Source organism: Lissotriton helveticus, chromosome 3_1 (assembly GCF_964261635.1).
Source record: "Lissotriton helveticus chromosome 3_1, aLisHel1.1, whole genome shotgun sequence".
NCBI classification, from domain to species: Eukaryota; Metazoa; Chordata; class Amphibia; order Caudata; family Salamandridae; genus Lissotriton; species Lissotriton helveticus.
Window position 1 is genome coordinate 1,441,464,980 of NC_136061.1, and position 18,934 is coordinate 1,441,483,913.

Genomic DNA, 18,934 nt, shown 5'->3' on the forward strand with positions numbered 1-18,934 from the left:
TGTTTGACAATGATGCAGCACCTGCATTGTAAGGGGTTAGACGAGGACTCTCGACCGGACTGCGAGGCTTGAGATCGACGCATTGACCTGACTCCGTGAATCCGAACTGAAACATCAAGTATTCGATGCCGGCGCTTGCTCCATCCAAGATACTTTTTCAGCATGCTCTGCAGCTGGCCTGCTCTCCATCATGGTCAACCTGAACTTGGGATTTATCCAGTCTAGTGTGACCTCCAGTAACCTTTTAGCGCTATTGACTTCTAAGCACTGTTTTCGGATTTATTATTTAAAAATTCATATATTGGTCTTTTTTTACTCAGATAACTATTCTATAGTTTACTAAACTGTTGTGAAGTCTTTTTGTTGTGTTTTCACTGTATTACTTTAAGTAAAGTGCCCGCAAATGCTTTTATACGCCTCTGAAGCCTAGACTGACTGCTCTGTGTCAAGCTACCAGCGAGAGAGCATGTGTTAAGTTAGGGTGTGTATCCAACTTACCCTTTCTATGATTACAGTCCCTACTTGGACTGGGTGCATACCTCTGACAACTAGAGACCAAGGGCCAGATGTAGGTAAATATAATTTACCAATTCTAAAATACTGAATTTTACCGATTCGGTATTTTAGAATCGGTAAATGATATGTAGCAAATGATTCGGTAAATTTTACCGAATCGGTAAAATTTGGTAAATACAGATTCGGTATTTACCGATTCGGTATTCCCCATTCATTCCTTTGGGCCTGGAGGCCCATAGGAATGAATGAGAATTACTGATTCGATAAATACTAAATCGGTAATAGGGGGTAGACTTACAAGAGTGGCAGGGTGTCACATTGAAACCCTGTTGCACCCCTGTATAGTGCATTTGTGCACACGTGGCACACATACATGCCCTAAGGGCATGTATGTCTGCCACATGGCACAGTTGAAAAAAGAACAAAATTGCTTTTTTCACGGTTTGCGATATTTACCACCAACTTGTAGTTGGTGGTAAATAACGAATCCTGAAATGAGAAAAGCACTCATTTGAGTGCTCCCTACATTAAGGATTCAGTAATTTACCGAATCAGTATTTTAAGAATTCTGTAACTTACTGATTCCTTAAATTACCGAGTCGGTAAATTACCGAATCCAACAATTTGGCCCCTACATCTGAAAAGCCTAAAACCAGTCAGTAATGGCCGAAATTCTGTAATTTTGTCTGTTACCGACTGGTATTAGGCTTCCTACATCTGGCCCCCAATTTCTAACATACTCCTATAGTTACATGTACATATAACTACACTCCTATGTGTCATATTGTCTATCAGCATAGCAATATCTGCTTTCATGCATTAATGATTTATAAACTCAAGGTCAAGGAAAATTGGCCAGATAATGTATTGTCATGTTTGTATTTGATGGTGGAATACAGATTCAATCAATACATTAGAAGTTACATTCAAATCAGTTCTGGTGGCTGGAAAACAATATAAAACACAACTGAATTAATGAATATTAGAAACATGATATATTATTGGCTTGCAGTAGATAGTAACTTATTGTACAGTGTATGCATGCACCTCAGAACATGTACGTGGTCCATTCAGAAACTACTGCAGTTGCAAGCATGTAGTGAAACAAAAATGCATTCAGTGTAAAATAATCTTTACATCTCCACGGATCTTTCAGTGATGTTTTAACATTTTCTCCATCTATACACACAGAATCGGATGTTGCTGATTTTGATGGAAGAAGCTACCTCCTATACAGGTTCAACCAGAAACAGATGAGCACCATACGGGATATATTCTCGCTAAAATTCAAGAGTATGGAGGGCAATGGAGTATTGTTTTCCGGAGAGGGACAGCGTGGGGACTTTATATTGCTGCATCTTCAGAAAGGTCGACTGACCCTGGACATCAACTTAGGTAAGAGGTTTCTATAAATTACAATGATTTGTGTCCAGAGATAAGATAACAATTTTCATTGTTGAATGCAGTAATGTAATATTGTAGGGTTATATAAGGTTAGTTATCACCAATGAGCTCGTTTTCCACTGCAAAGCTCCTACTGACATCAAATAGACAATGAGATCCAAGGCAAATTTTGTATGGCATGCACTTGGAACCATCAAGGAAATGATTACATCTTATTGATGTTAACCCATTTACAATTGTATGTATGTATCACCCCCACAAAACTCTAATGTAAACTGATCCCATGGACCTTCTGTGCACGAGGAGAAAAGTCATGAATGAGCCACCCACAGTACCCTCCATCACAAACCTCCTACTGCAACAAGGTCCTTTTTATGGTCTGGCTTGACAGCACAGCTGCCACCAGACAAATTATGTGAGCTTCACTAGAGAGGGGCTTTGGCTCCACCCACATGTCAGAAGCCAGGACTACATGTTTTGTTTGGGCAGAGGTTGTGTGCACACAAGCGCTTGCCCTCCAGGCAGGTCTGATAATTTTGATTATAAATCCAGGTGCCTAAGCATGAACATTCAGGGGCACACACATGACATTGGAATACTATCGCAGGGTCTTTGATAACTAGATAATTTATGGTGTTTTCTTCTGGCAGTAGCAGAGATTGAAGTGCAACTGTCACTTGACTTTTTAACTTACACCAATATTATTTTAGAGTTCTTTGCTTCAACACATATATATATATATTTCGATTATAACTACACGCAATGCTTCATATTACTATACAACATGAGTTTAAAGTCAGATCTCCTGGGATTGCCAATACTTGTTCACTCTACTTACCACTCACAATAACTCCCTCTCACATATAAAAAAAATTGCTTGTGTTCTGCACTCTTCTGTGACTCCAATGACAGCACTTGTTTGGCCCTCACCCAAGTAGTTAAAACCTGAATACACTGACCCAATACCTGACATGGCATATTACCATAAACTGTCAAAGCATGTTAATACTTCAGGGGGAAAATAATTCACTGTGGCAATGTGTGTGTAGTTTGTTTGTCACATATTTGTTTTCTTAGAAAGTGCAATTGTCTCATGGCAAAGCTTTCAAAATTTCCGAACTTAAGAGCTCTAATTTCATAAACTAAGAATGACAAAAGGCTCAGTTGTCACTATCTGACTTGAATCTTTTGACTTGCATGCTCTAAATATCTCTCGTCTGCAGGTGAAGTAGCCCCATGAGCTATTATGGAAAGATTACAACTCCTGAGATGTTGGTCTTTATCTCTCTCACACATGCACATTTAGAAGCTTATCCTGCTGAGCTACGTTACTGTGGTATTATCCTGTGACCTACATTTCACACATACATCTCTGGAGCTGGTACCTTAAACAACCCAGATATTATACACCACTTGGGAGCAGATTTACGAATATTTCACACAAGGCAACACAGCAAAGCAAGACGAATAGAACAAGGAAGCAGTGAGGCAAAATAAAGATACTCTTCCTTGTTGCACATCTCTGTGGTAGGCACACCATTTTAGTTCAATCCCAGATTTACTGACTTTAGTAAATATAAAACTGCACCAAATTCCATTGGTAGAGGCATGGGGAAGTCAATGCTCCAACTATGGCATGCCTACCACAAAGATATGTAACAGAATGTAGCTCAAGCTGTTGCATACCATTTCTTTACAAAGTTATGCAAGGTAGATCAAAAAAACCCTTGAGTGGATTTGTAAATCCTCTTTAAGGATTTGTGTTGCATTGTGGTTACTTGAGGAACACAGAAACAATGTTATTCCTTAGAATCTGCCCCTTGGTATCTGTCACTGCAAGTTGCCTTGCCGTGCCTCTGAAGAATATGTGGATGGATCCCACGCGCGCCCGCCACTGGGAGCAGCAGCGCGAGACGTGCAGTGGTGGGGGTGACAAGAAGGGGGGGTGGCGCATGGACTGCCCGCAGCATCCCCTGCTTCTCTTTACCAACCTTGAAGGATCACCTCTAGCCTCCACCCCGGGCAAATACAAAACCCCAGCCCTCTAGTCAGAGCGCCAGAACCAAACAACTGCACTCTGAAGAATACACTGGACTGTCATCGGTGAATTAAAACAATAGGCTCATTATTAGACACTTTCCTGCATTTATAGCTGTAGCACACAATTGTAACTTATAATGCTCAGACCCTGACACTTGATTACATTGAGACAGATGTCTGCAGGAAGAACATTAACTCCATTGGTTGGCCCACAGCAGAGTATATCATGCAGTGGGCTCTAACATGCGCACCCTCTCCTCGAGACTTATTGTTTAGCCGTTCCCTCTCCCATGCAAACTTTCTCACACTCCTGACATTCCTTCTTTACTTAAAAACCAGCCGGACTTTCCTAGGAATGCTGAAAAACGTTTCCTGGCCATTATTTACAGGATTCGTCCAGCCTTTATGGTTTCAATAATAATTGCAAAATGGAATTTGTTCCTTGATCTTACTTTTTCTGTAATGAACATAATTTCAGTAGTAATTAGATGACAGGTGAGGGCCTGGGTATATTGAAAGGAGAATATCGAAGCATCACACAATTGTGACCAGAATATAGAAGGACAACATTTCGGAAGATATATTTATACAGATTTTCCTTACCTAACTCCACATATATATATACTTCGGTGATATTGATCTATCTATCTTCAAGGTATGTAGTTATGGAGTTAAGAAACGTAATTCCCTCTCTGCACATACCTCTTTGATATTTTATCCTTTGGCATTCTGTTCACGATATTGTGGTTCTTCAAAATTCTGCCTTCAATAATCCCTAGCACAATCAGATGATATTATCACACACATATAAAACATTGAAAACGATACATTATTAAGTGATATGCAAAATACTCATTTAGGGCCAGATGTAGTTAATTTCGATTTACCGACTCTTAAATACCGACTCATACCGAATCGGTATTTAAGAGTCGGTAAATTGGAAGGAGGCAGATGTAGGTAAAAAATTACCGATTCTGTAAGAGTCGGTATTTACCGATTCTGTAAATACCGAATCTGTATTTCCTATTGATTCCTATGGGCCTTGAAGCCCATAGGAATCAATGGGAAATACAGATTCGGTATTTACAGAATCGGTAAATACCGAATCCTGGCAGGGGGAACGGGGTGTCACTTTGACACCCTGTAGCACCCCAAATGCAGGGTTGTGTGCCATGTGGCACACATACATGCCCTAAGGGCATGGCATAGGTGTACACGCACAGATGTGCATGTACACTGGAAATCGGTATTTTACCACCCAATAGGATTGGGTGGTAAAATAAGAAATCCTAAGGGCCTGTGGCACTGCAAACTGTGCCACCTACATATGGAGTTACAGAATCGGTATATTTACCGATTCAGAAAAATACCGAAGTGGTAAATTTACCGAATCGGTAAATATACAGATTCTGTAAATTCCGACCCACCTACATCTCAAAAGCCAAATACCGGTCGGTAACGGCCGAAATCGGCCGTTACCGACCGGTATTTGGCTACCTACATCTGGCCCTTGGTCTTTTTAAATGTGAGATTTTACTTCTGCCCCATAACAATGTCTAATCTATTTCTTTATTCCTGCAGGTGAATCAAAGCCGCACTTCAGTAACAGCCACACCTCAGTAACAATTGGAAGTCTGCTGGATGACCAGCACTGGCATTCAGTTCTGATTGAAAGATTCAACAAGCAGGTGAACTTCACCGTGGACAAACAAACACAGCAGTTTCAAACTAAAGGGGAAGCCAATCATTTGAATATTGCATATGAGGTATGTACAACTTATTCACTTTACTTTTCAAGATTATTTTTAAACCAGCCTCCTGAAGCAGCGCGACAACAAACACTGCATTCTTCTGAGAATAAGCATTTCCAAAAAGTTTTTACTTAAGGCTCGGCATTTTGCTGACAAATTAGCAGAGACTTAAGCATTGAATCTGAGCTGGCCTGAGAAGTAGGTGCTATTTATATAACCCAATAAAATTTGAATCCACAAGTTTTTTAATTTATCAAGAGAGATAAATAGCAACTAGTCCAGGTTTGTAGGGAATACTATGCAGATTTTGGTGCTTACCATTCCACAATCCACATATTATGGTTAATACAGAATTGTTTCCCCCTGTTAAATTCGGGACAGGTATGACCTGTCTAAATTTAGTGAAGGGTAAGATATGTAATGGTTCCAGTTATGACCGGGTTAAAAAAATATCACCCAACTCAGAATACCAACCCCTTCACAAACAGGGGTTTGCAGAGGGGGTGGGGAAACGCCAACCAATCTGGAATCAGGGCTTTAAATGAATGGACCTATTTTGGCAAAGCTGTTGAAATGATGATCTTTCTTTTTTTTTTTTTATTTGAGCAAGGTTCCAAAAAAGTATACAAAACAGATCAAATATACAGATAAGATACAAAAGAAAAAAGTCTAGTAGTACATCCGAGCTTAAAAAATCATGATTACAAAGTTATATAGGTAATATACTAAGAATTAAGAATATTGTCATCATACCAAAAATTAATAAGAAAAGAGATATATATATACTTCATAATCCTATCAACGGTTGTAATTAAATATTCCTTGTATCATTATACCAGGCAGTAATTGGAGCCCAAATTAGGGCCCCTTGTGTTCTGGATTTTTTCCCTCTAGCTTCGTAAATAGCTTTTTCTTGCCCATAAATCCGCAGCAATCGGGTTAACCATAGTTGGAAAGTGGAAGGGTCTGAGTCTTTCCATCTGGCCGCAAGTATGATGCGAAGCACCGCCATGCCCAGGAAAACAGATGTTTCTTCCTCCTTACTATAGCCTAAGGTGTTATCATGGCCTAATAAATATAATGTTAGCGATGCTCTCAATTTATGCCCAAAAACTTCTTCCTAGTAATCCGAAATCTTTTTTTTACATAGGTCAAGTTTAGGGCAATCTGCAAACATATGTATTAGGTTTGCTGGGCCCAAACCACATCTTGGGCATTCGTCATTTACTCTTTTGCCCCATGCGAATACCTTTGCTGGCGTGTAGTATAAGTCAAATATTGTTCTATAATGTTGGGCCTTTAGATTAAAGGCTAGGAGTATTTTAGAGGACAGAAGCAGAGACATGTCGATGTCGACATTGGGGTTATCTAATTTTATTGCCCAAACGCTCTCAATACGCTCCATATCATCACCTTGACTCCTCATCAATAGTTCATATATGTTCCCTATCCTAGTGGCTTGCCTTGCTATAAGCTAGAGCAAAGGGACCGGTTCTAATCCGATTCTTGGTGAGAGTTGGCGGATGCTAGTATAAACTTGTATACATTTCAAAAAATCAGTGGAGGGAATTAGAAATCTTTTTTGTAGATCCATGAATCCTGATCTAAGTCCCTGACCAAGAAAGTCACGCACTGTTACAATCCCTATGTTCTCCCAGGTTCTAGAGATCCTATCGTTAAGATAAGCGGGTAGTATTGAGCTATGCCATAGAGGATTATACTTAGTGTATTTGGGTATTGATAGATGTTTAGATTAGCGTTTCCAAATATTCCATGCGTCAGTAATAATTTGAAATTTGATTTTCTTAAAATAAGATGGTTCTAATTGCCTTAAGAGCAGCCCTCTAGCTTTGTCTCCTAATGCCAATTCGTAAATTGAGGGTATGCTACAGTCTGATATGGTTTCGATTAAAGGCTTGGTGTTGAATAAAGGTGCCATTTGCTGAAGAAGGGTTGCCCAAAGATAAAACATTATATTTGGAATTGCTAACCCGCCCCTGTGTTGTGGCAATGAAAGATATGGCATTGCCCTCCTAATTTTCCCATAATTACACATAAATTTGGACATACAGGAATCAATGATTTTAATACTCTTATCATCGGCCATCAACGGGATAGCACGAAATAAATATAAAATTTTCGGGAAAATTGTTATTTTAAGGTAGTTACCTCTACCAAGGATTGATAGGTGAAGGTTGTTTACTCTGGTTAAGTCTTTTTTAATAGTTTTAATCAGAGGATCATAATTAAGTTGGTTAATTTCATTGATCTTAGGAGATATACAAACCCCAAGATATATTGCTTGGTTCACTCTATATGGGCTTTCGTAGATTATATTTTCGGTACATAAGACCATTGTCTTATCCCTATTCAGAGAGTACCCTGAGTAGAGACCAAAAGTATGGGTAATTTGTTCGATCTCCTGTACTGCCTCCGCAGGGTTTGGTGTTAATACCGCCACATCATCGGCATAGGCTAATACTTTAGTTTGAAATATGCCAGCTGTAACGGGTACTATTACATTAGATATAAGCAATTTTGTGATTAGAGGATTGATGTAGAGGGCGAAAAGGATTGGCGAGCACGGACAACCTTGCCTCGTGCCTCTTTGAATGGTGATAAACTCCGATTAAGCGCCTCTTACGGTGACTTTTGCCTTAGGGTCAACATATAATGCTTTGATGGATTTGGCAAAACCTGGTCCCACGTTGTTTAGTTCGAGAACCCCCCATAAGAATTGCCAAGAGACTCGGTCAAAGGCCTTTTCGGCATCCAACAGGATCATCGACATCCGGCCCCCCGTGGCAGCCATGATATCAAAAAGAGAAATAGCTCTTCGAGTATGGTCAGTAGTGCCCTTTCCAGGGATGAAACCATACTGCCACGGGGAGATCAGACGCTCGACGATCCTGCGGAGTCGGTTAGCAAGAATCTTGGCGTATAGCTTTGAATCGGAGTTTATCAGCAAAATTGGCCGATCAGAGGACGGCAATTCGGGGGGTTTGCCCTTCTTAGGGAAGATGACAATGTTAGTATGTTTCCAAGATTCTGGTGGAATGCCCCCCCATTGTACCCCAAGGAAAAGTCCAATAAATATGGTGTGATTTGCTTTCCCAGGATTTTATAGAGATCTAAGGGGATCCTATCTGGGCCGGCAGCTTTTCCATTGGCCAACTCTGAAAGAGCTAATTCGAGCTCGGTGATTGACATTTCTTTTTCTAGATCCTCCCTTGTTGATTCATTAATAGTTGGAGCTAGGTCTGAATCAGCAACCCATTCAATTAAAAAGTATTTTAAGTCGCAAGCCATGATCTGGTCTTCATTTTGATAAAGCCTTTGATAATAGGATCGAAAGGATTCTGAGATACCTACAGGGGTAGTGTGTTTCTGCCCTTCAAAATCAATAGATTGTATTATGTTATAGGACTGTTTCTGGCGTGTACGCAGGGCAAGTTGTTTACCCACCCTCTCCCCGTTTTCATAAATATTGTTTTGGTTTGTCTGATAAAGTTCAGCTGCTTTTTGGGTAAGGCCACTATTAAGCTATGTTTTAAGTTAAGTTAAGCACTAATATTTTACGCAGGATACTATCTCCATCCTCTCCTCTATGTAGCTGGGAGGCATGTTGTTCTTCTAGATTTGCTAAATCAGAATTGAGTTGGTGTTTCAATCTGTCCTGATCTTTTTTGCGTTTAGCTACAAAAGCAATAGTCTCACCCCTTAAAGCCGCTTTGAAACAATACCAGACCACCAATCTAGGAGCACTATATTGGTTGTAATAAAAAAATTCTTGTGCCCAAAGGGTTATGTATGTTATATATTCCCTGTTCACCAGTAACTTCCTGTCGAATGACCATTGAGAATAAGCCCTCGAATAATTGGTGATGGTGAGCGTTAGGGTAAGTGCATTGTGGTCCGAAATTGTTTTTGGGGATTTGGCTATTTCAACATAGGTGGCATTTTCTTTGGGAGTCATTATATAATCAATGCAAACATATTTCTTATGGGGATAGGAAAAATAAGTATACCCCGGATCATTGCCCTTTTTTAAGTTCCATATGTCTATTAAATTATAGCTATTCATAAATTGCTTAATTGCCCCAAAGACTTTTGGCTTACGCCCAGCATAGGTCAGCTGTGCTTTACTATCCTGCATAGGGCCCAGGACTTTGTTAAAAGCCCCACAGACAACTAGTGTACCTGCCCAAGAAGCCAGCTCTAATTCAAGATCTTGAATAATCTTAGGGTCGTCTTGATTTGAGCCATACAATGAGCAGATGGTAATGCCCATATCAAGTTCGACTATGACCCATCTACCAAGGGAATCAACTAATCTGCGCTTACATTTGCCCAGGAAAGTTCTCGCTAAAATAGCAACTCCCCGTGTCCTGGATGTTTGAGTCGTTAGGGCGAGGATGTTATACCCAGGGATGTTTAACAAATGCTTCTCGCCTACAGGAATGTGAGTTTCCTGTAGGCAAAGCACGTCACAAGACTCTTGGTGGACTATTTCCTTAAGTTTGCCTCTTTTGCCCCTATCGTTCTGGCCTGCAATGTTCCAGGAGCATAATTTTATCTTCCCCATTGTAGGTTTCTAGTAGGCAAGCCAACAATACCATTATACTTCCTTCTTTTCAAGTTAAGGTATAACCTTAAATTCTGATTACCCAGTAGAATAAAGTTTTCTTGAGTGTCTCTTCTTGCAGATCTTGATGTACATTTTATGTATTCAAGCTTGCTCTTTTTTGTTTTTTTTGTGCCCCCCCCCGCTCATCCCCTCCCCCCCCGCTGGTACCCCCCCACACATCCCACCCCCCTCACACCCACATTAGGGCAATTAGACTCTATGAGAGTCTGTAGTGATGGAACAGTGCTACCTAACCAGTGCTCAACCATATCACAGTAAAATAAGAGAGGACCTTGCGAAGAAGAAATGATGATCTTTCAGTGTAATGTCTCACATAGATGGTTTTACAAACATATCAGAGATTCATGTCAGTCGGCAATAATCATATTTGAAATCATCCCTATACTTCAACATTTTCAAAGTTTTGGAATGATTAAAACTCATTTTAGGTGTGCTGTACACCTTAAGATGCCATTGATCCGATTATAATGAGGTAAAGATATGGCAGCATTGCCTTCAATTTCACACTTGTCTTCAAAATCAATCTCATCGCCAATGCACAGGCAGAAAACTCCTCTCAGCATGTCAAAAACCATTTGGTATTTGTCTTCAGCTTTGGAAGTGTGTATCTTAAATAACAAACTGATGCTGAGTGGGACAAACAAAGTGGCACCCAGTAAGCCTACATTGGTGACTCCACAGTTGGCTTAGAGATCCGCAACAGGCAAATGGGGATTTTTAAATAGGGTTGGCTGTCTTGCACTGACTTGTTGGGCTGTCGGGTCAACTACCAAGGTCTAAGTGAGGCACTAGGTCTCTTTATATATTGGCCTGTCTTTCTTGCATTAGGATTGAAAAAAAGAGAAAGATAGAAGACATGGGAAACAAATGTCCTTCACCGTGTTTTCAAAGTGAGGTCCCTCCTCTAGATATCTATCTCTAGATGATACACATCTCCAGAGTGCTGTGCATGTTGCCCAACAACCAATTAGGGTGCATCTTATCATAAATCTGAGGTGGTTCATAACATTGATTCTAAGTGGACTGTTCTTGTGGAATTTTTAAATCAAGTAGGTGTAAAAGTCTCCTACACTGAAGCTCAGCATGTAGAAGCTGAAAGCTGCACCTTTCAATCCGAAGACAAGTCTGAGGAGAATCTGGTGCAGCTTTTAAATCAAGGACAATAAAATTCAAAATCCTAAAGAATATGGCAAAAGACTCAAAAATGAGGAATGAAAAAACACTATCAAAGCGCTAACAAAACTAAAATAATAAGAGTAGCTGGGGTATGGAAGCAGGACATTCAATGATGCATTGTATGTCAGCAATATTGCAAAATTGCTCAGGCGGATGAAACTGAGGAAATATCGACTCATACATTTCAAAGAGGCCTTGCATGGAAGCCACCAAAAGAAAAGTAACCATGCAGGCAATCACAGAATATCAGTGACCACATTATGGAAGAAAATTATTTAGGAAATTAGAATTCCCAAATATGGATAGATAAAAATGCATAGAGATGGCTGGAATTGAAAACCTTCAGACACACACAAAACACCACTTTCTAAACAAGCCCACTCCAGCACAAGACATCTATTTTCCTTTGCCTTTTCATTATAAAAAACAATTGTCATTGCAGTTGTATGCCCCTTCCCCAGTCACACTATGCAGGGCACACATGAAATATTCTAGTACTTTCATGGTCTGGTTTTGAGGGAGAGAAAAACCATACCATTCCACTTAAAATAGTCCACATGTCACTAGATCCCTCCAGCTTGAGAAAATGTCCCTTCTTTGATTTTCCCCTTTAGTAAACAATTGCTATTGCTATCTGACATCTTCTGACAAGTAAGATGCTATACAATTCCCTAGAATTGCTCCAGAATACTGGCATTTGTTTGCTGCCCCTTCCTAGGGCCTGGGCATGTACAGATCTAGCTATCTTGCTGCAGTCAGAATTATGAATCTACCTAGTGACAAATTCTGCTGTGAACACCAGAAAATGGAATAATCATGGAAATGGCTATCTTAGGCTTCAACACACTTCACAAAACATGATGCCACAACCCTAAAATTGGCTCTGCCTTGGTCGCATAGGCACTTCCATCAGCGTCTTTCAGTGGACTAAAACACACCATTGGTATAGATGCAAATGAAGGTTCTCCAATGTTAGAGTAGACTGCATTAGTATAGGGTACTCTGCTGATGGGTATAAGTGGTCATCCTGTTTGACCTGTCAGCCTTAGGGTGGCCTACTCCTCCATTTTGTGCTGTTCTCATTTTTGTGAGCATTTTTGTGTACCTTACTACTGATAACCAGGGCTAAGGTGCTCATGCACTCTCCTTTAAACAGGGTAACATTAGCTTACATAAAATTGGCACATCTAACTTACCTGTAAGTCCTCAGTAAAGTGGTACTACCCAGGGCCTGTCATTTAAATGCTATTAGTGGGCTTTCAGCACTGTTTGTGCCACCCACTTAAGTAGCCCTTTAACCATGTCTCAGGCCTAGAATTGCAGAGCCTGTGTGTACAGTTTACACTGCCATACAGACTTTGGAAAATAAACCCTTTGCTGGGCCCAATCCTTCCCCTTTTCAACATATAAGGCATCCCTAAGTAGTCACTGGCAACCAGAGGGCACAGTGCAATGTATTTCAACCGCAGGACATAGACATTTAAGTTTTACATGTCCAGGTAGTGAAAAACTCTCAATTTTCTTTTCACAAGTGGAATTAATATCTATCCCAAAGGATAACATTGATATGACCTTTTTGCATTTTATAAGTGTAATTTCAAGTTGAGAAGAAATAAACCCTTCAATTCTGGGGTCTCTGGAACCACAATTTAAAATCCAAACTTTTTGTGAAGTTAGATTTTAAATTGCAATTCTGAAATTAGCACGTTTAGGAAATTGGCATTTTTGTTTTAGCCATTTGGTGCCTGTAGACTGTCTCTGATCACAAGACATGGGGGTCATTGGTAGTTGGACTTTGTGTATTCCTCCTACACAGCCACACACAATGGTAGCTTAGGTGTGTCTCAATTAACCATCTCTGGCAAGACAGGAGGGAGGAGCTGGTCACAGCCTCACTTACACCTAAATAGATGTTCCTTGTCCACAAGCAAAGTATTGAAGGCCCCCCTAAAGTGAGTCTGGAGCCAGGGCAGGAAGGGAGGACATCTGTGCACTTCACATGTATGTCTTTGAAGTTTCCCCCTCTTCAAAGTCACCACTGTTTACAAGTACTGAACCTCGGACACCACCACTTTAGTACTCTTCTGGACCTGTAGATATGCTGCCAGGAAGAAGGACTGCAACTCTGCTGGACTGCTGCTTTACTGTGCTGACGTGCTGCCTTCTGCCCTCTTACCTGGGTGAGAAGGACTGGATCTGCATCTTTTGGAATCTGAACCCAGAGTGACTCCAAGGGCTAGTTGGATGGCCTCCTGATCTGAAGCTCCAGGGACATAACTGGCTTCCAACCTACTTGCATCTGCACCTGGACTCTGCCATCTGTGAGCCTACACTGTCAAGTAGTGCCACCCCAATCCTGGACCCTTGGAAGTGGACGTAAAGTTCTTGTCAGTTGAACTGATGCATCCTCTCTGCTGAATGGCGCATCTCAAAGTAGGACAGATACATTTCCTTGGCTGAGCAGCGCATCCCCAAGCAGAAGCGACCCATCGCCACTGCAGCATGGATTGAACATGTCACAAAAGACTTGCATCTCCCCTGCAACCCATATCTTGTGGCTGATGAATTGCCTTCAGACCTGCCACTGGGTGGTGCTTCCCACCTCTCTCATCAAATGCAACCTCGACAAAGACTGCAAAACTCGCATTGCAGCTTCATCATTCTCAAACAACCTTTTTTCGGTTCAGAGACAAATAAACGTACACAATAGCAACGCATAATAGTAAAAATACAGACAATATGCATGTTGACTGAAAAAGGCACAGTAAAAGTGGGATAAAAATGGGTTAAAGTCGTATTGCATCTGGATACAATAGAGGACTGGGCAGCTTCATACTAAGACAATTTCAATCCAAGACAAATACACAATTAATTACAAATAACCAATTTAAAATATGTTAAAAACATGTTGCATCTGTTTACTATAGGGCACATTAGAATGTCTAATTAGTATAAAAAATTCTAGAAAGAAACCATTCTTCAGAACTGACATATCACCTCGACTGCACATCACATCCCCAACACTAGACTTTGCATCGCAAGTACCGTAGACGGGCTCCTCGACGCAACAGGACCTTGCACTGCAGCCTCTCCACATCTAAGAAGCAAAGCATCACCTCGGCTGAGTGTCGCATCTTCAATGCTGATCCATGCAATGCTCCACAACCAGGATTAAAGTTCTCCTTAGCTGGAGAGGACACCATCAAGGGAAGAGACGACATCTTCAACGCTGCACTGTTGCTGTTGCCAGGAGAAGGGCCTGCCTGAGCGCATGCAGCATGACTATACTTAGTACAACATGGGATGCCTTTGCTGGAGAGGACACCTTAGAGGAGGAAGACTACATCTCCCATGCTGCCCTGATGTTTTGCCAGGGTGAGGTCCTGCCTGAGTGCATATAGTACAACTATTCTTCTCAGAGCACAGGACTCCTGTGCTAGTGAGGACACCTTCGAGCGGGGAGACTACATCTCCTATGCTGCCCTGTTGCTGTTGCCAGGAGGAGGGGCTGTCTGCGAGCACATAGCACGAATGTCCTTCCTGCAGCGCGATATGCATCCGGGTTTGTGCCCGGACAAAGACCAGGCCATGATGGGCTCATTTTAGCTCGTCTTAAACTGGAAGAGGCAAGGCAGAGCCACCCCACTAATTCCCCAGGTCTCATACTCCTCTGGCCGACAGGAAGTGTAGATTAAAGGTAAAACTGAACTAATTAAGAATTGCATTGCTTTACTGCTATAATGGGAAAAAGAAAGGTCCTGGTAGCCCTCAAGGGGTGGTAAATAACTCCAAGGAAGTGGCTCGTCATGTGGCAGAGAATTTTACTATTGATGACATTGAAAACCTCAATGAGGAGGTGGAATCAATGCTGTGTAAGGGTAAAATGATGTTATGTTATGTTATGTTATGATTTTATTTATATAGCGCACGGCTACTCAACAAGAGTGTCCCGGCGCTTTCAGAGGGCGGCTCAGCAGTTAAAAAAACATAACAGAGAACAGACAAAAAAAACAAAAAGTGAGGTGAAAAGAAAAATAGCCTAAAGATTAAAAAGCCAGGTCTTCAGGTTTTTCCTGAACAGGAGCAGGCTCGGAATGCTGCGTAGATCAAGGGGCAAAGAGTTCCACAACTGGGGGGCCTTAAAGCTGAAAGAACGACCCCCGATGCGAGCCTTCCTCACACGGGGCACCACGGCAAGGAACAAAGATTCCGACCGCAAGGAGCGGGCCGGACGGTAGAAGGCCAGTCTGCGCTGCAGATACTTAGCACCGGAGCCAGAAAGTGCCTTATGCACCAACGTCAGCGTTGGCCTGTGCTGAGACAGGCCCAAGAGTAGCATAAATATTTAAAAGGAAAAGTCATAAAACTGTTATAGCGAGTAAGATGTAGTTAATCAAAAAGAGACTAGCTCGAAATAAGTAAAGATAACAAAAATTAATTTAATTTTTAAGGACTCAAGTATGCTTTGTCACGGGTAAGTGGCACCTGGTAGGTGTGCTCATGAAGCCCTCACCCACCAACCTAGTTGGTGGCATGCTTCATCATCGGGCCCACCCAGTGACACCTAGCGTGTCCCGGGTGTGCTTCGACGCCTGATTACAGCGGAGCAGGTATGTCGCTGAGTGTGCGGTGAAGAGTGTTATGGAAAGTGAGTTTAAAACGGCTTTGCGGGGATCCCAGTGCCCGAAGGCAAATTATACTTTAATAGCTGGGTCACCGTCAGCGGTTAAAAATAAGGCTGTTGGATGTTAGAGGCGGGTTACGACCTCCCACATCCTGGGATATGTCAACATGTTGCAGCCAGTGCCTTATGACTATGCTGGCTTTCTTCAGGACAGATAAAATACGTGTGTGTGATTAAAACTAGTGGGTGTATATTTCAGACTATGTGTATACACGCCCTAAAGTGTTTTTCTATGTGTGAGTGGGGAATTCCCATCTCAAAACACCTGTACATATAACATATAAAAACAAGGACAAAACATACAAGGAGAAAAATAGAGTCACTTGACTGTATAGCAATGTATACATCTGGTTGCCGACTTTATAGCGTTGTTGGTGCTGGCTATAAGCGGCTATAGTGTAATGGTATTGGTGATACCATTATTGTGGGGTTCGCACTGGATTTCGAAGGTGAAGTGGCTAAAACACGGTAAGTACATAAATAGTGCATAGTGCTAGAAAAGAAGAACACAAGAATTCTTTATTATGCTAGTTTTAGAAATGTGCTACTTCAAGGTTGAGAAGTGGCAAGGGTTGACCCTGTGGGGTGAAAAACAAGGGTTTTGCCACTTAGATTAAGGGGAAACCTGTGGGAGAGAAAACGCTTACCAGTGATGAGGATGGTCGATCATGATACTCACAGAATTGTTGGCCAGAGCCTGCTGTGGACCTGTAGTGCCTCCTTCGCAGAACCGGTGGTTTTGAGGTGGCCTGTAGAAACCCCTTGTATGGTTCCCCTGGACATAGGGTCTCATACCTCAAAATATTGTTGTTACAAATTCCACCTTAACCTATGGCCCTGACTGTGTGCCACCAATGCCTGAACATATCATGATTTGTACCAAGGCGGCACTCATTAGATACTTAGACACCACCTCCCTACATATGCGCGAATGCGGCACTTATTAGATTATTGTGATCGCGCATGCGCGAATATATAGCGCACATACGCTCAATGAGACGCACATGCGTGGAGATAACACCTTTCCGCGCATGCGCAATGCTAGCGCATTGTACCACTCATGCGCGAAGCCCCACCACTGCTCCTCGCACATCTGAGTCTCTCTACCCTTTCCCCTACTATGCAGGTGATAACAATCATACAATCAACAACAGTATAAAACCTCCACCACTATGGCCATTACTCACCGGTTCTGCGAAGGAGGCACTACAGGTCCAAGCCGTTTTAAACTCACTTTCCATAACACTCTTCACCGCACACTCAGCGACATACCTGCTCCGCTGTAATCAGGCGTCGAAGCACACCCGGGACACGCTAGGTGTCACTGGGTGGGCCCGATGATGAAGCATGCCGCCAACTAGGTTGGTGGGTGAGGGCTTCATGAGCACACCTACCAGGTGCCACTAACCCGTGACAAAGCATACTTGAGTCCTTAAAAATTAAATTAATTTTTGTTATCTTTACTTATTTCGAGCTAGTCTCTTTTTGATTAACTACATATAAACCGGGGGATATGGACTAGCTTTCTTGTCCTCTCTCTCTCTCTTGATACACGAAGAATGGCGAGTAAGATGCCACAAACACACTTTGCAAGTCAGACTCAGATGACTGATAATCCCACAGCAGGTGATGCTGTTGAAAATAGAACTACACTGCAGGATAATGGGACTATGGCTAAGGGTTACATTTACCCCAGCCCTAAGGTGGGGGGAAGCCACTAGAAGAGACTACCCCAAATATTTTCTGCACGAAACACTGTAGTCCTCTTACTACTTTAGAGGGAATGCTGTTGATGGTCATAGTGATTCTATCAGAAACCACACTGAGAGTGTGTGTCTAAAATCCCTTGCCCCAAGGGTACCAGTATAGAGATGTCAGGAAATGAGGGCACTGCTTCCAACCTAAGAATCTATATGCTTGAGAAACAGTAGCTTTATATCCACCCGACAAACCATAACTTTTCAGAATAGGCCAGGGAGTCAAGCATCTGGACTTCCTATACCATCTAATATGAATTATTTTCCCAGATGGAAATCTAGAACATACTCCGAGGTAAGGACCCAGGATCATATTAGAGAACATTGAATGACTCAGCCTGTATGCACACCACAAGTACTACAGGACAAGAGTAGAGGATGACAATGGGATTAGAAGTTTGCTGCCACTGGGAAGAGGGCAAGTGAGACATTGACACAAGTACAAGGGGAGAGGAGTTCTCATGACTAATTGACGGCCTTAAGGGTCATCATATCAAGTTGTACATGATTACATTTCCTAGGTTGCTGGACAGAGTAAGTAAGAGTAACAATCCATTAGTAAACTGTGATGTATTCCTATAGGTTCTGAATCGATCCCCCTATTCCTGACCCTATTCTGGTTAAGCAAACTAACAAGTTAACTAAGTAGTCAGCCCATGAGGCAGAAAACCCCCATGATGCAGATACCGTTATCTGACGCAGTCACACTACGGCACAGGAACGTGTTATCTGATTAGGTCATAACGCTTGCGATCTAATTAGACAAGCGATATTCCTCCAGCCCCTGATAAGGCATACGGAGTTCTCATAACAAATCAAACCTATGACAACCTGGGCAAAACCCTGCGGCCATTGTTTTGATTTCACCGAGAACTTCAGTAAAAGAATGTGCTAACGAGCAAGTCGTATGACATCCTTATTGACGTATCTATGTCCATCCTTACGTCAATCTCGGCAC

General features: G+C 41.8%; 1 protein-coding gene across 1 annotated transcript in view; it reads left to right on the top strand.

Moving 5' to 3' along the window:
* Positions 1-18,934, top strand: part of LOC144824265 (contactin-associated protein-like 5) — a 1,259,345-nt gene that overhangs the window by 331,317 nt on the left and 909,094 nt on the right. Inside the window, exons 5-6 of the mRNA XM_078683400.1 lie at positions 1,708-1,911; positions 5,542-5,726. Of these exons, the coding sequence (XP_078539526.1) occupies positions 1,708-1,911; positions 5,542-5,726 (389 nt within the window). The remainder of the gene's footprint in view (positions 1-1,707; positions 1,912-5,541; positions 5,727-18,934) is intronic.